Here is a 22,481-nt window from a genome sequence, read left to right on the forward strand (position 1 = left end):
CCAGCCAAATACATACCCGGGCAACGCCGGGTCATCAGCTAGTAAAATATAAATACCTGGGGCTTCCTCCAGCCCCCTCCGGCCTGATCGCCCCCACCCCGTCCTCTTCTTCCTTTCTGCTCACCCACAATTGGCCCTGGAAAGTCCTCCGTTCCGGGGGCCAACTTTGCATGTGCAACCCGGCTGCGTTCATGTTACATGGAGTGTTCTGTACCTGTGTAGTACTATCGCCATGGATGAGTCTCGTAGGGAATAATTTGTGTACGTATTATTTTTGCTGAAGCTAATGCCCTCCTTTGCTGTTCCTGTTTTGAATGCAAGTTGTGTGTTATTTGCCTGTTTTTCGAGCTCTGCACATCTATGCAGGTAGTTAATTCAGGTGCAGCCTCCTTCTGGAAGCACTGCCGATGTCTTATGCTGTACAATACACACATAAGTATACTCATGGCTAACTGCATCCACGCGCTTCAGTTTGCATTCAAATTTTAGATTAGGGATTAGTGTATAATTTGCATTGGATTTGTATTCAAGGTATGTAATTTATCTCCTGAGGGGATCTGCACACCTCTGTTGGTTTCATTTCATTTGCATAATATGTTTAGGCAGAAAAAGTTCAAAGTGGCACTTCATTTCATTTGCAGCCTAGGAGCGCAGTCAATTGTTTGCTGTGTTTTGAATAAAATATACATACCTGGGGCTTCCCCTCCGGCCTGATCGCTCCCACGGCGTCCTCCTCTCCCTCTGTCCGCTCACAATTGGCCCTGGAAAGTCCTCCGATCTGGGGCTAACTGCGTGTGCGCGGCCCGGCCGTGTGCGCTTCCACTGTGGTCATGTCGCCTTGAGCATTCTGCGCCTGTGCAGTACTTCTACACAGGCGCAGAATGCTCCAGGCAACAGGAGCGAGACGGGAGCGCGGCTGGCCGCACTGCGCAAGTACGGACTGCCCCGACTGACCGATATTACAGGGCCAGTTGCGGGCGAACAGAGAGGGAGAAGAGGACGGCATGGGAGCGATCAGGCCGGAGGGGGCTGGAGGAAGCCCCAGGTATGTATATTTTATTGAGGGGGCTCCATCTCAGGTACACTTTAAAATGCCTTCTGTCTACAAGGTGTGAAAATATCAAAAAGGAGAAAACTCAGGAGAAAAGTGTTAGGAAGTCTTGCTTAAAGGATACCCGAACTGACATGTGACATAATGAGATAGACATGGGTATGTACAGTGCCTAGCACACACATAACTATGCTGTGTTCCTTTTTTTCTTTCTCTGACAGAAAGAGTTAAATATCAGGTATGCAAGTGGCTGACTCAGTCCTGACTCGGACAGGAAGTGACTACAGTGTGACCCTCACTGATAAGAAATTCCAACTATAAAACACTTTCCTAGCAGAAAAATGCTTCTGAGAGCAAGAAAGCGATAAAAAAGGGGAATTTCTTATCAGTGAGGGTCACACTGTAGTCACTTCCTGTCGGAGTCAGCCACTTCATACCTGATATTTAACTCTTTCAGGCAGAGGAAGAAAAAAAAAACACAGCATAGTTATTTGTGTGCTAGGTACTGTGCATACACATGTCTATCTCATCATGTCACATGTCAGTTTGGGTATGCTTTAAGAGCCAAGATTCAAACCCAGATCTCCTGTGTCAAAGACAGAGCCCTTAAAGGGAACCTGAGGTGAGAGGGATATGGAGGCTGCCATATTTATTTCCTTCTTAACAATGCCAGTTGCATGGCAGTCCTGTTGATCTTCTGGCATAAGCAGTGTCCGAGTCAAACCCTGGATCCATGCATATGATTAATCCAGTAAAACGTGAGTCAGCGGAGTCCGAGTACCTGATCAACATATGCTTGGTCAGGGTCCATGGCTATGGCACAGGATCATGAAGACTGCCAGGCAACTGGTATTATTAAAATGAAATACAAATGGCAGCCTCCATTTCCCTGTCACCTGGGTTCTCTTTAACCCTCACACTATAATGGCAGCCACTGGATCTGACACATTCCTCTGTTTATATTATTGTTACATACTTTTTATTTTTATATAGAATTTTATTATTACTGATTACTGTATATAGAAACTGTGTACATGTTTATTCGTCGGGTGTTTGATGGGTATTTAGCTTTTAGTGACAGGTTCATTGTTTTTATACGCTTCTATGGTATTACTGCAAGTTGGCTTATTGCCTTTTTCCCACAGCAGATGTGTTTGGCTTTTACCGATGGGAAGGATGCCGTGGTTGTTACACGTTTCCCTATTGTTATTAAGTGGATGGTCAGGACTTTTCAGGCCATATCTGATGGTTTTAATGTATAGGCGTTTCATTTTTGTCACATGGGGCTATTTTTGGATGTTGTTTTTAAGGCTATTATACCTTGTATGATTAACATTTACTGGCGTAATTACATGCTCTGCAATTTTAAGAATAGGTCAGGAAGAGGGAAAGAGAACTCTCAGTATTAAACTTCAATTTTATCCAAAAGGTTTATTACAGACTGTTAGCATGTTAATAAACTTATCTATATAGCTCATGATTGGTACTTCTGTCCCTGCACGTTTCTGTATATACAGGATCTTCTCAAAAAATTAGCATATTGTGATAAAGTTCATTATTTTCTGTAATGTACTGATAAACATTAGACTTTTCTATATTTTAGATTCATTACACACAACTGAAGTAGTTCAAGCCTTTTATTGTTTTAATATTGATGATTTTGGCATACAGCTCATGAAAACCCCAAATTCCTATCTCAAAAAATTAGCATATTTCATCCGACCAATAAAAGAAAAGTGTTTTTAAAACAAAAAAAGTCAACTTTTAAATAATTGTTCAGTTATGCACTCAATACTTGGTCGGGAATCCTTTTGCAGAAATGACTGCTTCAATGCGGCGTGGCATGGAGGCAATCAGCTTGTGGCACTGCTCAGGTGTTATGGAAAAAGATCCCCTGGGGGGTACTCACCTCGGGTGGGGGAAGCCTCCGGATCCTAATGAGGCTTCCCACGCCGTCCTCTGTCCCACGGGGGTCTCGCCGCAGCCCTCCGAACAGCCGGCGACTGTGCCGACTGTCAGTTCAATATTTACCTTTGCTGGCTCCAGCGGGGGCGCTGTGGCGGCTTTCCGTTCCGAACTACATGGAAATACCCGATCTCATTCGGGTCTGCTCTACTGCGCAGACGCAGGAAACTTGCGCCTGCGCAGTAGAGCAGATCCGACGGCGATCGGGTATTTCCGTGTAGTTCGGAGCCGACAGCCGTCAGAGCGCCTGCGCAGGAGCCAGGAAGGTAAATATTGACGTCACCGCTGCACGGACTCCACGAAGGGCTGCAGCGAGACCCCTGACGGATGGAGGACGGCGTGAGAAGCCTCATTAGGATCCAGAGGCTTCCCCCACCCGAGGTGAGTACCCCCCAGGGGATCTTTTCATGTTACAGATCCTCTTTAAAGCGGAATATAACCCTGCATTTCAACTTTGCTCTAAAACATTATTTACAGTATATTATATGCAACCAGCATTTTTTTTTTTACTAGACCAGCATTGGAAGGGTTACACAGGGCTTTAAAGAGAATCTGTACTCTAATATTCTTACAATAAAAAGCATACCATTCTATTCATTATTTTCTCCTGTGCCCCTCTGTGCTGTTTCTGCCACTCTCTGCTGCAATCCTGGCTTGTAATTAACAGTTTTAGGCAGTGTTTACAAACAAACTAACCAGCTTCTAATAGGCTCAGCTAAGCATAGTGTGTGAGTCATTCAGAGTGTGCAGGGGGCCTGCAGAGGGTGTGTATCGCTTCTACCAATCACAAGCAGCCCTGCACATTCCACAGAATCAAGCCTTAGCCCGACAAACAGGACAGAGGAAAGATACATTGATTTATTACAGAGACAGTGCAGTTAGGAAAGACTGCAGTAAGCCAGAGCAGATTAGAACAGGCATAGGAACTTATAGGATAGAAGAACTAAGGCTGAAAAATTTGTTACAGAGTCTCTTTAAAGTCCCTAGAGATTTCTGCAACCGAATCCGAACTTGAGTTAGATACTTTTTGTTTACAAATATGTGTTTATTATGACTCATCTCTCTCACTGAGAAGGAGCTTGGAGGACAGCCAAAGAGATGTATCTATTGATAAACAGTTACACACTAACTAAATAGAATGTAACCATCTGAATGTCTGCACGGAACTTAAAACCTCTGTGTTTAACCCTTCCAATGCTGGTCTAGTAAAAAAAAAATGCTTTTTGCATATAATATGCTGTAAATAATGTTTTAGAGCAAAGTTGAAATGCAGGGTTATATTCCGCTTTAAGCTCATCCAGAGTGTTGTCTTGCGTCTCTCAACTTTCTCTTCACAATATCCCACAGATTTTTTATGGGGTTCAGGTCAGGAGAGTTGGCAGGCCAATTGAGCGCAGTAATACCATGGTCAGTAAACCATTTACCAGTGGTTTTGGCACTGTGAGCAGGTGCCAGTTCGTGCTGAAAAATGAAATCATCCTCTCCATAAAACTTTTCAGCAGATGGAAGCATGAACCCACTTTTGAAGCAGAAACAGCGGCAGAAGCGCCTGACCTGGGCTACAGAGAAGCAGCACTGGACTGTTGCTCAGTGGTCCAAAGTACTTTTTTCGGATGAAAGCAACTTTTACATGTCATTCGGAAATCAAGGTGCCAGAGTCTGGAGGAAGACTGGGGAGAGGGAAATGCCAAAATGCCTGAAGTCCAGTGTCAAGTACCCACAGTCAGTGATGGTCTGGGTTGCCATGTCAGCTGCTGGTGTTGGTCCACTGTGTTTTATCAAGGGCAGGGTCAATGCAGCTAGCTATCAGGAGATTTTGTAGCACTTCATGCTTCCATCTGCTGAAAAGCTTTATGGAGATGAAGATTTCATTTTTCAGCACGACCTGGCACCTGCTCACAGTGCCAAAACCACTGGTAAATGGTTTACTGACCATGGTATTACTGTGCTCAATTGGCCTGCCAACTCTCCTGACCTGAACCCCATAGAGAATCTGTGGGATATTGTGAATAGAAAGTTGAGAGACGCAAGACCCAACACTCTGGATGAGCTTAAGGCCGCTATCGAAGCATCCTGGGCCTCCATAACACCTGAGCAGTGCCACAGGCTGATTGCCTCCATGCCACGCCGCATTGAAGCAGTCATTTCTGCAAAAGGATTCCCGACCAAGTATTGAGTGCATAACTGAACATAATTATTTGAAGGTTGACTTTTTTTTTTGTTTTAAAAACACTTTACTTTTATTGGTCGGATGAAATATGCTAATTTTTTGAGATAGGAATTTGGGGTTTTCATAAGCTGTATGCCAAAATCATCAATATTAAAACAATAAAAGGCTTGAACTACTTCAGTTGTGTGTATTTGAATCTAAAATATATGAACGTCTAATGTTTATTAGTACATTACAGAAAATAATGAACTTTATCACAATATGCTAATTTTTTGAGAAGATCCTGTACATGCTAGCAGTTTGTCATTGCAGTTACACTTCTTAGTAAACCTTTTTAAAAAGATATACCTGCATGAGCTAAAGGTATCATTCTTCAAGGTGTACCTAGACTATTTCATGTAAATATAGCTGTGCTTTGTCTTGCCCCCAAAAAACAAACGTGGCTAATCCACTCTAGATCCTTTTAAGTTTTAACCATTTCAGCCCGCAGATAAAAACAGGGAACACCAAGAGCCCCAATAGTGTAATTCGTACTGGACAAGGTGGCAATAAGTTTGTATTGCTAGATACTCACAAGTCAAGGTCACTAGCAGGCAACCACTGTAAAGGCAGGTGGGGAGATTGTCCTGACCCCACTCAGGATTAAGAAGTCGCTCTCTGTAGACCGGAAGAAAGGGCAGCAACCCTCCACCAAGGGTGGACTCAAAATTGTATACAATGAACAGAGGCGCCAAAAGTATAAGATTAGATTAAATGAGCTTAAAAACCAACTTAAATGGCAAAATTGAAGGAGGAAGTGGTGGTCTTACCTCCCTCAAGCAGACACGACAACGACTGCGATTCAGACAGTCAAACACATTTATTAGGAACTCCAAAAAGAAATGCAACGCGTTTCGCAGGTTCAACCCCGCTTCATCAGGCAATATAGGGAGGAGTATCAAACTGAAAATGCCAGAGACCAAAGTATGAATACACTCGTACAATCATAAATGTGTTATTATATTATATAATAACACATTTATGATTGTACAAGTGTACAATTGCACGAGCGGCGGGAGCGCGGACAGCGGCGGGAGCGCGGACAGCGGCGTTAGCGTGGAAGGCACAGATTTTTCCGTCCCTTGGTTTTTTAAGGGGGAAAAAAGGGACGGAGAAATCCGTACCGCGGGGGGTAAAGTGGTTAATACTAGTCGCAGAGGCTGCAGTGCGTTTGCTTTACTAGAGAACAGAAATATTAGTGATTGACCCACTGGCATACATTGTGCTTGATTCACTAAACCGTGATCACTCAAATATCACACCTTATGAAAAGATATCACACCTTATGAAAAGATATCACACCTTATCAGAGATATCACATCTAATCAAAGTTAACACGCCTTATCAGAGAAGCATAGCCAGTGCTACGAATGTATGCCTGCTAATCGGCAATGGCACTCGTCCTGCCCTGAACCCCCGCGGGTTCGTAGCACTCGCTATGCTACTCTGATAAGGCGTGTTAACTTTGATAAGGTGTGATATTTGACTTATCACGGTTTAATGAATCAAGCTCATTGAGAGATGGGATGTTTCTCTCCTATGTGAGTCAGTCTGCAGTATACGGTCAGCTGCTGATCTTGGAAATGGTAAAAAAATACATGTACAGTATTTGTCAAACAAGGTGTTTATTGTTTTAACATTTTAGCAAGATAAAATATATTGTAGGCTCTACATTCACCCTGGAAGGGCTCTGTTTACCTCTGTATCGGAGTTCCCCTTCAGCTGGATGTGAGCAGCTTCTGATGACGTGTGTGTGTGATATATGGTAATGGTCACTTGCTTGTTTCCACAATAGAAATAAACGGTGACCGCGATCCATGTGGCAGTTTGTGCAACCTCATTTTCCGCCTCATTCTTCATGGTAAAGCACCAGCGAGACTTTCTGCGGTTTCCTTCTGTCACAGGAAGCGGAGGTATCCCGGCAACTCTGTACACAGCGTAAAATAAGGAAACAAGGCATTTCAGTTAACCAGACTCCTGGCTGTATGAGAAATGGCTTGGATTACATGTGGACTCCGGCTAAAGTGATGTTACAGACTATCTGGTTACACTAGAGGAAAACAGAACTTTTTTTCTATTGAAAGAACCCTGATGTATTTTTGTGGAAACTGCACAATGCAGAATTTTGCGTATGTACTTTTCCACTGCCAGTGAGTTGATCTATACACAAATGCATTTAGAGCTCTTTCACACTAAGACGTTGCGTTTGATGCAACGTTAAGGTCGCATAACGTGCCCCTACCGCAACGCATGTTAGCTTTGAAGTTGGACGTTACATTGATCTGTGGTATGCGTCTTTTGATGAGTACGCGATGCATACTTTTTGACGCATACGGATCGAATGAAAACTGCGCATGCGGCACATTTAAAGAAAACCAAAAAACATTACTGAGCATGTGCAAACAGTCTAACGCAGCCGAATACGAGTATAACGCACAGCATGCTGCACTTTCATTTAACGTGCAGCGTTATACTCCAACGCAACGTGGGCACTGTGAACAGCCTATTGATTTTTCATTACTGTAAGCAGGCTGCTGTAACATCAGACTTTAAAGTGAATGGGAACCGCATTTTTTAAAAAATGAAGCAAATACTTACCTAAGGAGAGGGAAGGCTCTGGGTCGTATAGAGCCTTCCGTCTCCTCTCTCGGTGCTGTCTATCCCGTGCTGGTTCCCCCCCCCCCCCGTTTCATCCCCCCCCCCCCCCCCCCGAAAGGGCATTTGGAAGTCGTGAGCGTGCACGAGAGTGTGCTTGCGCAGGTGCAGTACAGGGCCGCCCTTCTTCAGGAGCACTCAGGCTCCCTGAAGACTTCTGAAGCCTCCTTCAGCCGGATAAAACAGTATTTGACTAATTTAGTCAAATACTGCTACCGGGCGAGCCAGCACTGGAACGAGGGGACCAGGAGAGGAGTGGGAAGGACGCTATAGGACCCAGAGCCTTCCCTCTCCTTGGGTAAGTATCTGTCTCATTTTTTTAAATGTGGTTCCCATTCACTTTAACGTCCCACTGTGAAAGAGCCTTTAGAGCAAGACTCAATATATCTAAAATAGTATACAACCTAGGCAAAAAATCACAATCAGTAAGAAAGATGTCTATTGATGGTTGTGGGTCAAAAAGTACCCCATATAGACAAAGTAAATAAATGATCGGACTATGCAAGTCTTCGACAATACTGTATCTCACTATCTATGATCCAATATATAGTGCGAGAAATAAAGTTCTATCTATTGGATCATAGCACTCTTATGCACTTTTTGAGATTGAGATCATTCTACAGGTAATTCGTTGCACAGCACACTTTACAATTGATTGCTACACACACACAGTGACGTTTACAGTACGTTTTTTGACACATCTTTGAGAGAGAATTGGATGTTTGTATTTTTGTACTTTTGTATATTTTTGCATGTTCTTGTACATTTTTTGATATTGCACAGAGTTTTTTTATCTACTGTATGGCAACACAGACACTTTATATGTTTTGTAAGAAACCCCTGTTATTATAGCACCAACCATTGGCATTGACATTACGATTATCAGCTGGGAGGGGTACTGCTTACCTGCAGTGTTGGGGGATTTTAATTGTATTGTTTTTAAATGGTTTTTATGGGATATGTCGCTAATAAATTGAGATATTGTCGAGGACTTGTATAGTCGTATGAAGGTAAAAAGGAAAAAAGGAAATGCTGGCACAGCAAGCCGTCTACCATCCAGGGAGGAGGGGGGAGGAGAAAGGCAACACAATCCAATGCATAAGGGTATGTGTCAAGCGCCATGCATTCTCAGCGTGCTCAGGCCAAAGTGGTTTGTAGACATGGAGGAAAGAGGAAACAAAGCGCCGGCACTGCTATCAAACACATTTATTCATGGCAGGGTGAATAAAAAAGCATATGTCCATGCAGGAATTTGTATAAAACAACACATACCGTTGGTATCAATTGGGAGGAGCGGTGGGTGCAAAAGGTGGTGGTGGTGCGGTGCCTGACGGCCGTTTCGCGCTATTTGCGCTTCTACGGAGGCTGCATGCAGGTACTGGCGCGGGCAGGCTTATATAGTATCTCCAAGTCTGCCTGCGGTGATTCGCCGCCATTCGCGCCGTCCCCCTGAACATCACTACAAGCCTCCGCATTGGCTGCATTAGCCGCTCATGTGAGCGGAAGCAGCTGGAGGCTTAGTGACGTCGGGTAATCTCCTGCTACGGTGGCCTGCGTGGGAGACACTCTATTAGGTCTCCCAGGCAACGTTTGCGAAGCCAGGCCAATAATGCAGTCAAGGAGATTATACTGCCATCTTGTGGCCAAAATAAGTAATGCAGCTAAAAGCTGCAAAGTGCATATTTGTGCAAAAATACAACCAATTGAGAGACTACAGAGTCATATTGGAATTGCAAAAAGTGACTTATGCTAATTATTAAAGTGCGAACACTAGTGTCCCTTGTTAAAGTGCAGAGTGCATATTTGTGAACCTAATTTGTGTTATAAAATTGGGTATCAAAACTTAAAATTGAACCTCAGGATCAAAAATTGGGAAAATTGTGTGCATGTGACAGAATTGGTGATAACAGCATCATCATATACAAATATCATATAGTGAATCAAACAGGGACCCTGTTCTTAGTGCAAATATGCTCTATTAAATTGGTACCGACTTAAGTGATGGAAGGGGTATGGGAAACTATTAAAAACACAAAACAAGGGGGAGCAATGTGCTTATTGCTACATGTTCACCCCTCTTGGAAAGGCCATACCGAGAAAGAAGGAGGCAATAAATCTCGGTACTTATATATTACATATTGCTAATAAATGGCTCTAAGGAGCATGGGGGCCAGTCGTTGAAGGGCACAAACCTAGTGGGTAACCTAGGTGCCAATGCTGCCAACAGCATTATAAAGGCAGCAGCAGGGCACATAAAGGAAATTGGCATACATAGGGGACTTTAATGCAGCATGGATTCCTCGGGGACTAGGTGTAGGGTGGAAGGGAGGACAGGGGCGGGAAGGAGAAGGGGGGGGGGGGGGGAAGGGGCGGAATCACAGGGGAAGGGAAAGATTGGGGAAAGGGGGTGGGAAGGGAAAGGATAGGGGCAGGGCAGGGGAAAAGGGGGGGGAAAGAAAGGGAGGGGACGGGGGCCGACCTGGCAGGCGGATGGAAGGGGATAGGCGGGAAGAGGAATTGCCCTATGGTGTATACACACAATAAGGAATAGATAATCAACTAATACATTTTCTGTATGTGTCTCATGCCCCTGAAAAGGAAAGAAGTAACACAAATGGTCAGGGATCCAAGAAACATGAGAGGTCTGTGTGGTCGTTCATTCCAAGTGGGCCCATGGCGTCAGTCCTCAATATCATGCGAGCCTCTTCTCTTTTCAACTTTCTCTCCCTATTTCCACCACGTCTTAAAGGTGGTACTTGTAACAATCCAGCAAAGGTTAACTTCGTGGGGTCTGCCTGATGGGCTTCTCTCATGTGTGCAATCACCCGAGTGGAGCCTTTACCTGACTCAATCGAGTGGAAATGTTCACGGAACCTCCTATTGAGGGATCTGGTTGTTTCCCCTATGTAAAACCTACCGCAAGGGCACCACAATGCATATACGGAAAAACACGTCTGACAAGTAAAAAAGTCTCGCACGCTGCGGCGCAATGGGCCCACCTGGTACTGTGAGCCAATAGCCATGAATTCACACGATACGCACCGTCCACATCTGTGGTTCCCCTGTGGCAGATGGCCGCTCAACCAATTGCTGCCACTACTCTGCGATACAAACTCGCTTCTGCTTATCTTGGAGCCAATGGTTGGAGCCCTTTTGAAAGAAAACAGAGGTCCATTTTCCACCAGTGGCTTCAAAACGGGGTCCCTCATAAGGAGATCCCAATGCTTCTTGGTGATCTCCTTGATCTTGCCAGACATAGGGGTAAATTCAAAAGTAAATGGAACCTGCCCTCTTTTTAAATTTTTAGCTTTGTCCCGATGACGTCTCTCCAGAAGCTGTTTCCTATCCATTCTATAGGCTTTTCTAAAAGCTTTCTGGATAACTTCTTGTTCGTATCCTCTACTCATGAGTCTGTTGCCCAGTTCTTCAGATTGAGATATGAAGCTTGCATCATCTGCATTATTCCTACGTAGCCTGAGAAACTGGCTGTAGGGGATTGATAAGGTCACATGGTCAGGGTGAAAACTCGATCTGTGCAAAAGTGCATTGGAGGCAGTTGGTTTCCGAAAGCCCCTAGGAATCAAGTTATTACCTTGTATCACCAACTCCAGGTCTAGGAAGGCAACCCTACTCTGGTTGATTGTGGCAGTGAAAGCCATATTCATGGTATTGTTGTTGAGGTACACTAAAAATTCATCAAAGGTTGCACAAGTCCCAGACCAGAAAATAAGGACGTCGTCCACATATCTGGACCACATCCTGAGCTGGCCGCGAAACGGGTTGGTATTAGAATGAACATATTGTTCCTCAAACCATGCAAGAAAAATATTGGCATAGGTGCACGAGACCGCAGTACCCATAGCGGTCCCGGACACCTGCCAATACCACGACCCGTCGAACAAAAAAGCATTATGGGAAAGGACAAACATCAAGCAGTTACATATGAAGTCTTTACAATCCTCACTTTTGTTTGTTCTGTCAAGAAAAGCTCTTACAGCCTGCACCCCCAATTCATGGGGGATGCGGCTGTAGAGACTCTCGACGTCTATGGTGGCAAGCAGGTCACCCGGGACCCACGTGAAGGTATCTAGGCCCATAAGGACATCTAACGTGTCCTGTAGATGGGAGGGAATTTCCTCTAACAAGGGCCTCAGGACGTGGTCCAAGTACCTGGACAACCTCTCGGTAACCGACCCAATGCCTGAGACAATGGGCCGGCCCGGAGGGCTGGTCTGGGACTTGTGCACCTTGGGTATATGATACCACACTGGTTTGATGGGGAAATCCGGTAATAGATCCTTAGCCAATTTAGGGTCTAACAACCCTTTCTCGGCTCCCTGTCTCAAAAGGGATCTCAAACGATCCTGATACATCACAGTGGGGTCTCTGCGTAGGGGTAGGTAGGTCCTGGTGTCCTGCAGTTGTCTTAGGGCCTCTGTTTTATATTGCTCTTCCGTCATAATGACGATTGCCCCTCCTTTGTCAGCATGCTTTATTTGGAGGTCAGGTCTTTTCTGCAGCCACTGCAAGGCTCTTTCTTCCTGTGGTGACAGGTTCTTTGGACTCTGGGGATAAATCTCCGCTTTAATTTCCTTCTCCATGATTTTTTGGAAGATATCCAAACTTGAACCAGGCTGTACAGAGAATGGTGTCACTGACTTGCATGCTTTAAAGCTAGTCTGTTGACTCTCAGGTATATTGCCTTTTAGCCCCTCGCCTCCCAATTCTGTGAGTATTTCAAGGTTAAGCAGATCCTGTTGGTCCCAATTAGTTCCGGGACTAAAACCTAATGCACTTGAGATTGTGTCCCGACTTGTGTTGGCCTGCCTGCTCGAGGCAAAATCCTTTTTAGCAAACTGTAGTTGGATGTTTAGCCTTCTTATATTTTTGTACAAATCTATTCTATACTGCGTGTAATCAAACTTTGTAGTGATGCTAAAATTAAGTCCCTTCCGCAATAAGGTAGTAGTGCCCTCCGGGAGTTGATACTCCGTTAAATTTAGGATCTGTGACTGCTCTTGGGGCAAAACTTGCAAGTTTAATTCCTTCTCCGTTTCGACTGTGCCGGATCCCTCCTGTCCTCCCAGGAGATATTCCTCCCCTTCCTTTTTTGCCTTTTTCTTGCCTCTCCCCCTCCTTGTCCTCCGCCTAAAGGGCGATTTTCCAATTTGACATCAGCAGGTTGCCCCCTTGGTTTAGGTTTTGTGCTCTCCTCTTCACTGGAATCAGTGTCAGTAGTCCAGTGCCCTTTGCCTTTTCTTGGGGTTCTTGGTGTCTTAACTTTTTGCCAGGAAAAAAAACGTTTCAATGTATAATCCTCCTTGTCCCTATAAAATTTACGCAACTTGCGTTCTTTAATAGAGTCCTGTATGACTGTAAGTTTGCGATCAATACGCTTCAGGGTTTTGGTATATTGTTCTCGATTGACCAACCCTTGGTACTGCGTTTTAATTGTATCAATTTCCTTTAGCACCTTAGTATGCTCCTGTATTGTGCGCTCAAGTACTATGTCCTGCAACCGGACGGCCTGTTCAATGAAGGCTCCCTTCCATTTTTTGACAAAAGCTTCGTCATCCTGGTACTCTGATGGTTCAATGTACCTCCTGAACCCCCGTGCTGTTATGCCATCGTCTTTGTACTGCTGCAATGTGGTTTTTGTCCAAAACAACTTTACCTCCTTCTCACTCAGCCTTTCCAAGCTAGTTTCTGCCACCTTAGCACCCACCGTTTTATTAGCACTCGTTGATGCGGCAGGATTCTTAAAGAAAGTCTTGATGTCGTTTCTGCCTTTTTCGACTGCCTCTCCCTCCTGCTCCTCTCCGCTCAGTGAATCTCCATCTTCAGAGTCGGAACATATAATATCATTCCCAGTGGTCATGGATGTCATGGCTACGTGCTCAAGCAGGCAAATGCAAAGCTGTATGAAGGTAAAAAGGAAAAAAGGAAATGCTGGCACAGCAAGCCGTCTACCATCCAGGGAGGAGGGGGGAGGAGAAAGGCAACACAATCCAATGCATAAGGGTATGTGTCAAGCGCCATGCATTCTCAGCGTGCTCAGGCCAAAGTGGTTTGTAGACATGGAGGAAAGAGGAAACAAAGCGCCGGCACTGCTATCAAACACATTTATTCATGGCAGGGTGAATAAAAAAGCATATGTCCATGCAGGAATTTGTATAAAACAACACATACCGTTGGTATCAATTGGGAGGAGCGGTGGGTGCAAAAGGTGGTGGTGGTGCGGTGCCTGACGGCCGTTTCGCGCTATTTGCGCTTCTACGGAGGCTGCATGCAGGTACTGGCGCGGGCAGGCTTATATAGTATCTCCAAGTCTGCCTGCGGTGATTCGCCGCCATTCGCGCCGTCCCCCTGAACATCACTACAAGCCTCCGCATTGGCTGCATTAGCCGCTCATGTGAGCGGAAGCAGCTGGAGGCTTAGTGACGTCGGGTAATCTCCTGCTACGGTGGCCTGCGTGGGAGACACTCTATTAGGTCTCCCAGGCAACGTTTGCGAAGCCAGGCCAATAATGCAGTCAAGGAGATTATACTGCCATCTTGTGGCCAAAATAAGTAATGCAGCTAAAAGCTGCAAAGTGCATATTTGTGCAAAAATACAACCAATTGAGAGACTACAGAGTCATATTGGAATTGCAAAAAGTGACTTATGCTAATTATTAAAGTGCGAACACTAGTGTCCCTTGTTAAAGTGCAGAGTGCATATTTGTGAACCTAATTTGTGTTATAAAATTGGGTATCAAAACTTAAAATTGAACCTCAGGATCAAAAATTGGGAAAATTGTGTGCATGTGACAGAATTGGTGATAACAGCATCATCATATACAAATATCATATAGTGAATCAAACAGGGACCCTGTTCTTAGTGCAAATATGCTCTATTAAATTGGTACCGACTTAAGTGATGGAAGGGGTATGGGAAACTATTAAAAACACAAAACAAGGGGGAGCAATGTGCTTATTGCTACATGTTCACCCCTCTTGGAAAGGCCATACCGAGAAAGAAGGAGGCAATAAATCTCGGTACTTATATATTACATATTGCTAATAAATGGCTCTAAGGAGCATGGGGGCCAGTCGTTGAAGGGCACAAACCTAGTGGGTAACCTAGGTGCCAATGCTGCCAACAGCATTATAAAGGCAGCAGCAGGGCACATAAAGGAAATTGGCATACATAGGGGACTTTAATGCAGCATGGATTCCTCGGGGACTAGGTGTAGGGTGGAAGGGAGGACAGGGGCGGGAAGGAGAAGGGGGGGGGGGGGGGGGGGAAGGGGCGGAATCACAGGGGAAGGGAAAGATTGGGGAAAGGGGGTGGGAAGGGAAAGGATAGGGGCAGGGCAGGGGAAAAGGGGGGGGAAAGAAAGGGAGGGGACGGGGGCCGACCTGGCAGGCGGATGGAAGGGGATAGGCGGGAAGAGGAATTGCCCTATGGTGTATAAATATTTAAAAAGAGGGCAGGTTCCATTTACTTTTGAATTTACCCCTATGTCTGGCAAGATCAAGGAGATCACCAAGAAGCATTGGGATCTCCTTATGAGGGACCCCGTTTTGAAGCCACTGGTGGAAAATGGACCTCTGTTTTCTTTCAAAAGGGCTCCAACCATTGGCTCCAAGATAAGCAGAAGCGAGTTTGTATCGCAGAGTAGTGGCAGCAATTGGTTGAGCGGCCATCTGCCACAGGGGAACCACAGATGTGGACGGTGCGTATCGTGTGAATTCATGGCTATTGGCTCACAGTACCAGGTGGGCCCATTGCGCCGCAGCGTGCGAGACTTTTTTACTTGTCAGACGTGTTTTTCCGTATATGCATTGTGGTGCCCTTGCGGTAGGTTTTACATAGGGGAAACAACCAGATCCCTCAATAGGAGGTTCCGTGAACATTTCCACTCGATTGAGTCAGGTAAAGGCTCCACTCGGGTGATTGCACACATGAGAGAAGCCCATCAGGCAGACCCCACGAAGTTAACCTTTGCTGGATTGTTACAAGTACCACCTTTAAGACGTGGTGGAAATAGGGAGAGAAAGTTGAAAAGAGAAGAGGCTCGCATGATATTGAGGACTGACGCCATGGGCCCACTTGGAATGAACGACCACACAGACCTCTCATGTTTCTTGGATCCCTGACCATTTGTGTTACTTCTTTCCTTTTCAGGGGCATGAGACACATACAGAAAATGTATTAGTTGATTATCTATTCCTTATTGTGTGTATACACCATAGGGCAATTCCTCTTCCCCGCCTATCCCCTTCCATCCGCCTGCCAGGTCGGCCCCCGTCCCCTCCCTTTCTTTCCCCCCCCCTTTTCCCCTGCCCTGCCCCTATCCTTTCCCTTCCCACCCCCTTTCCCCAATCTTTCCCTTCCCCTGTGATTCCGCCCCTTCCCCCCCCCCCCCCCCCCCCCCCTTCTCCTTCCCGCCCCTGTCCTCCCTTCCACCCTACACCTAGTCCCCGAGGAATCCATGCTGCATTAAAGTCCCCTATGTATGCCAATTTCCTTTATGTGCCCTGCTGCTGCCTTTATAATGCTGTTGGCAGCATTGGCACCTAGGTTACCCACTAGGTTTGTGCCCTTCAACGACTGGCCCCCATGCTCCTTAGAGCCATTTATTAGCAATATGTAATATATAAGTACCGAGATTTATTGCCTCCTTCTTTCTCGGTATGGCCTTTCCAAGAGGGGTGAACATGTAGCAATAAGCACATTGCTCCCCCTTGTTTTGTGTTTTTAATAGTTTCCCATACCCCTTCCATCACTTAAGTCGGTACCAATTTAATAGAGCATATTTGCACTAAGAACAGGGTCCCTGTTTGATTCACTATATGATATTTGTATATGATGATGCTGTTATCACCAATTCTGTCACATGCACACAATTTTCCCAATTTTTGATCCTGAGGTTCAATTTTAAGTTTTGATACCCAATTTTATAACACAAATTAGGTTCACAAATATGCACTCTGCACTTTAACAAGGGACACTAGTGTTCGCACTTTAATAATTAGCATAAGTCACTTTTTGCAATTCCAATATGACTCTGTAGTCTCTCAATTGGTTGTATTTTTGCACAAATATGCACTTTGCAGCTTTTAGCTGCATTACTTATTTTGGCCACAAGATGGCAGTATAATCTCCTTGACTGCATTATTGGCCTGGCTTCGCAAACGTTGCCTGGGAGACCTAATAGAGTGTCTCCCACGCAGGCCACCGTAGCAGGAGATTACCCGACGTCACTAAGCCTCCAGCTGCTTCCGCTCACATGAGCGGCTAATGCAGCCAATGCGGAGGCTTGTAGTGATGTTCAGGGGGACGGCGCGAATGGCGGCGAATCACCGCAGGCAGACTTGGAGATACTATATAAGCCTGCCCGCGCCAGTACCTGCATGCAGCCTCCGTAGAAGCGCAAATAGCGCGAAACGGCCGTCAGGCACCGCACCACCACCACCTTTTGCACCCACCGCTCCTCCCAATTGATACCAACGGTATGTGTTGTTTTATACAAATTCCTGCATGGACATATGCTTTTTTATTCACCCTGCCATGAATAAATGTGTTTGATAGCAGTGCCGGCGCTTTGTTTCCTCTTTCCTCCATGTCTACAAACCACTTTGGCCTGAGCACGCTGAGAATGCATGGCGCTTGACACATACCCTTATGCATTGGATTGTGTTGCCTTTCTCCTCCCCCCTCCTCCCTGGATGGTAGACGGCTTGCTGTGCCAGCATTTCCTTTTTTCCTTTTTACCTTCATACAGCTTTGCATTTGCCTGCTTGAGCACGTAGCCATGACATCCATGACCACTGGGAATGATATTATATGTTCCGACTCTGAAGATGGAGATTCACTGAGCAGAGAGGAGCAGGAGGGAGAGGCAGTCGAAAAAGGCAGAAACGACATCAAGACTTTCTTTAAGAATCCTGCCGCATCAACGAGTGCGTCCAACGCATGCAGATCCGCACATGAAATACAAGTGGATGGGCCTGTTTCCACTGTAGCGTTGTTGAGGTGCGTTTTTTTCAGCGTGAAAAAAACGCACAAAAGAGCCAACGATTTCGCCTGCGTCGGGAATCCGTGCGAATCGCCGCTAATGTATTTAATAGTAAAAACGCATGCGTTTGTTACATGCGTTTTTACCCGCGATTTCGCGTGCGATTTCGCACCTTTTTCAATTTTATTTAGCCCTGGCAGTGTCATGGTTAATTTCGCATGGCACCCTGCCATGCGAAATCGCGGGTAAAAACGCATGTGGAAACGCATCCGCATGCGTTTTTACAAGCGTCGGAATGCGGCCGAAATCGCGTCGCAACAGTGGAAACAAGCCCTGAGAGGCAGAAGGTCAGCTGGACAGTCAGGCAAATAGTATTGTTTAAAAGGAAACCAATGTCAACCTCCATATCCCTCTCACTTTAAGGTTCCCTTTAATGCCTTTGTAAGTAAGATGTTCATGATGCAGGCAGCAGTATCTGAAGGGCTTGGCCTTAATCAGTGCCAAGACCTTGCCATGTACCCAGTTCATATCTTGCAAGGCTGAAGGCCAGAGTTGTGAGACAGCTATGTAGACATTTTGACGTCTGGGTGTTCATTGTGACATCGTGACTAGATCTGGGTCTAGTTATGGCCTAAAATGGCATTAAGAAATCCTATGCATATTTCACTCACTGTCCTAAAGTGATGCTTTGATGGTTTTGCCTTTCATTTTATTGGAAGGTGAACTTTAGAAATACTGGCACTTATTCAATTTAACTTTTTCTCTTAAGTTTTCTTCTAGGAGATAATTTCACATCTTATCAATAAAATACCTTTTTAGCTCCCAGCAAGAAAATACTCAGAATACTTTTGACAGTACTTTTCCAGATACTTTTTTCATTTGCATAGTGCTGAAAAGTTATTTTAAAGGGACTCAAAGCTGAATGAAATAAAAAGATTTATACATACCTGGGGCTTCCTCCAGCCCCATCCGCTGCGATCGCTCCCACGCCGCTGTCCTCTGCTGCCTGTCACTGGGAACCGGGTCCTGTCACTTCCGTCAGTCGACTCCAGTCTGACGTAAGAGAAGTGCTCTGCTTGCGTATCTCTCCAGCAGTCGCTGGAGAGATACGCAGAGAGCGGAGTTCTCCTGCGTAGACTGGAGCCGACTGACGGAAGTGACAGGACCCGGTTCCCAGTGACAGGCAGCAGAGGACAGCGGTGTGGGAGCGATCGCAGCGGATGGGGCTGGAGGAAGCCCCAGGTATGTTTAAATCTTTTTATTTCATTCAGCTCTGGTGCACTTTAACCACCTGGGCGGTATGGACGAGCTCAGCTCGTCCATCACCGCCGGAGGCTGCCGCTCAGGCCCTGCTGGGCCGATTTGCGCCAAATAAAGAGCAGCACACGCAGCCGGCACTTTGCCAGCCGCGTGTGCTGCCCGATCGCCGCCGCTCTGCGGCGATTCGCCGCGAGCAGCGGCGAAAGAGGGTCCCCCCAGCCGCCTGAGCCCTGCGCAGCCGGAACAAAAAGTTCCGGCCAGCGCTAAGGGCTGGATCGGAGGCGTCTGACGTCAGGACGTCGGCTGACGTCCATGACGTCACTCCGCTCGTCGCTATGGCGACGGTGTAAGCAAAACAAGGAAGGCCGCTCATTGCGGCCTTCCTTGTTTATTCTGGGCGCCGGAGGCGATCGGAAGAACGCCTCCGGAGCGCCCTCTAGTGGGCTTTCATGCAGCCAACTTTCAGTTGGCTGCATGAAATAGTTTTTTTTTAATTTAAAAAAAACCCTCCCGCAGCCTCCCTGGCGATCTTATCAGAACGCCAGGGTGGTTAAACAGATGATGAAAACGTATCTCCTAGGAGAAAACTTAGGAAAATTGAATACGTGCCTCTGTGTTTTAGAGCAAAACTGTCTTTAAAGTGAACCTCCAGACTAAAAATCTACTCAGCAGAACTGAAAAGGTGTTTCTTTAACAGGTTCACAACATCAGAACTTAGTTTTTCTTACAAAAGTCTCATTTTTAGCTGCATTTTTAGCTAAGCTCCACCCCATCAAAGAAAACTGCCCAGGCTGTTTCCCCTGATGCTGTGCAAAGCATGATGGGATATCTGATGTTGCTGTTCTCATTGCCTAGCAACTGGGAGGGGTGATCAGCACACAGGACAGTTGGAACTGTGTCTCATGCTCCTCGTCACCTCCTTTCAACCAAAAAGATGGCTGCCCTCATGAAATCACAAACCTATGCCTATTCTTTTAAAACAGGGTGGGTAAGAGAGTATATTACCTTTCTGTTTTAATTAACATAACTAATGTAACTTAATGACAGTATGTTTGTTTAGGCTGAAGTTCCTCTATAACATTGCTTTAGATCTACAGTATGTTGGGCAGAACCACCTGAACAACTCTCCATTGTTAGCATATTTACTAACAGTTCTGAATTTAAAGTACACCTGAAGCAGGGCCGGTTCTAAACTTTTTGGCCCCTGAAGCAATACATTGTGAGGGCACCCCTTCCCTACGGCCACCCCTTCCCCTGATGTGTGTGTGCAAAGCTGGACTGGAGAGGTTGTGCATTGCAGGCACTGGCCACTACGCTTACCTCCCTCTGCTTCCTTCCAGGGCAGCATCTCCTTCCTGTTGGCCCACAGCATCCTGGCTCTGATGCCCAGGATGCCGGGAATGTGCTGCACCGGTGCTGCATCACTCACTCTCTCACTCTCAGCAGATTAGCAATGGGATCACCAGCCACACGTGAAGTCCTGCTTCCTCTCTGACTACAGCAGTGCCTCATGTGACCTGGCAGCATGTAACAGGTCACATGAGGCACCACTGTAGCCATGGATACATGATGCTGAAAGGGCGGATGGAGATCCTATCGCTGGAATGCTGAGAGCAGGTGAGCAGTGTCGGACTGGGAGGTAGAAAAGCAAAGGAAATGCACCTGCTGGCCAAGCAGCAGAAACCCTGTGTTATCAGTCCCGATAGAAACCTGTAGCAAGTCTTCACTGTGAGCAGCAACACCTGATTACTGCTGCTTGGCCAGCAAGTGGATTTCCTCAGCTTTACCACCTCCCAGTATGACACTGCAGGCAGGGGCGTATCTGGGTAACCTAGAGCTTATGGCAAACACTGAAATTGCGCCCCCTTCCTTTTCCCTTGGTCAGAGCCCCTTTCCTTCTAAGAACACTATCCCTTCTCAAGTACATGTTATGGTTGCTGGTGTTTTTTGGTGCAGGATATTCCTGAAGTTAATTTTTTGGGAAATATCTCTTCTTATTCCCTCTTTTCTAACACTAAGCCAAGTGTGCCTTACATACATAAGTGAAGTAGCCGTGTTCCCCAGATAACAGAATAGCTTTGATCTGAGGTCCGAGTAATGGGGTAGCACTATGGTAGGCATGGGAGCGCAGCTCAGGGGCAGGCATAAGGGCACAGCACAGGGGCAAGATTGGGAAAGCAGCACAGGGGCAGGCATGGTGCTGTGGCGCCCGTGGCACAAGCCATGCCTGTACCCCTCTAGATACGCCTCTGACTGCAGGTGAGTAAAGCGGCGCAGAGAAAATGGGGAGGGGGAGACGGGGAATGTGAGAAGGCAGACATTCTTGTAGGGGAGCCGCATCTTGCCAACCACTGATTGTTGCTGCCCTAAAGTCAATATTACATATGCAGAAACACAAATATAATAACTGTATAGTAATACAAAGGAAAAAACACATTTTTATTGAATGTTATTTCAGCGTTTTATCCTACTTTAATGTATTTTTTTTCTTGCTTTTTTTTTGTTCTATAGCTGGAGTGATGATATGACTGCTTTAGTGGAGCCTGGAAGCATGTGATAACCTGAAGATCACTCACTGCCTCATCCTTCTCCAGACTGACTATTTTCTGGCCATCACTTTGTCTTTTCCTTGACCATTGACAAGATGTGACGTTACCTGATCTATAATCTGGATTTCTCATTTTGTTCTTCATAATCCGGTGTTAAAACCACTCACTGTAATTTGAGGAGAGCGTGCCAGTGCCTATGTAGAGCTAACACTTCGCATGATGGTAGAGGTCTTGGCTTGCCACAATGCCCATCACTCAGGAGAATGCTGTGTTTCACCTGTCTCTTCTTCACCAATGGCTGCAGGTCAATCCCACGGTGGACACCAGCAGACCCGAGGGGGCCTTGTATCGAGCCGCCATTCAAAAACTCAAGGAATACATCCAGTTGAACTTCACTTTGGACGAATTGGTACCCGACAGTCACCAGTGGGCTCTCGACATAGAAATCTGCACTGTGTACCTCACCAGGAATGGAGATGACGACCTGGTTCTTGGACTAAATTTCGGAAATATCCCCATTTTTGGGCATTGCGGTGAAAGACGGAGAGGGGGTAAAAAGAGGAAGGTTCAGAATGGACCTGTGCTGGATGTTGGATGCATATGGATAACTGATTTGAAGAAGCAGAGCCCAGCCGCTAAGAGTGGCAAGATTAAACTGCGAGATGAGGTCTTGTCGTTGAATGGACAACTGATGGTTGGAGTAGATGTTTCTGGTGCCAGGTAAGCCGAACCACTTAGAATATTTTGTTATGGCTTTTTTCTTTTTAATAATAATAATAATACGAACAT

General features: G+C 45.9%; 1 protein-coding gene across 3 annotated transcripts in view; it reads left to right on the top strand.

Moving 5' to 3' along the window:
* The window catches only part of PDZD2 (PDZ domain containing 2), a 467,120-nt gene that overhangs the window by 111,612 nt on the left and 333,027 nt on the right, over positions 1-22,481 (top strand). For all 3 annotated transcript variants that reach the window (XM_068251259.1, XM_068251260.1, XM_068251261.1), the window contains exon 2: positions 21,655-22,412. In XM_068251259.1, the coding sequence (XP_068107360.1) occupies positions 21,937-22,412 (476 nt within the window). In that variant the 5' untranslated portion in view covers positions 21,655-21,936. The remainder of the gene's footprint in view (positions 1-21,654; positions 22,413-22,481) is intronic.

This window comes from Hyperolius riggenbachi, chromosome 1, assembly GCF_040937935.1.
Source record: "Hyperolius riggenbachi isolate aHypRig1 chromosome 1, aHypRig1.pri, whole genome shotgun sequence".
Taxonomy (NCBI): domain Eukaryota; kingdom Metazoa; phylum Chordata; class Amphibia; order Anura; family Hyperoliidae; genus Hyperolius; species Hyperolius riggenbachi.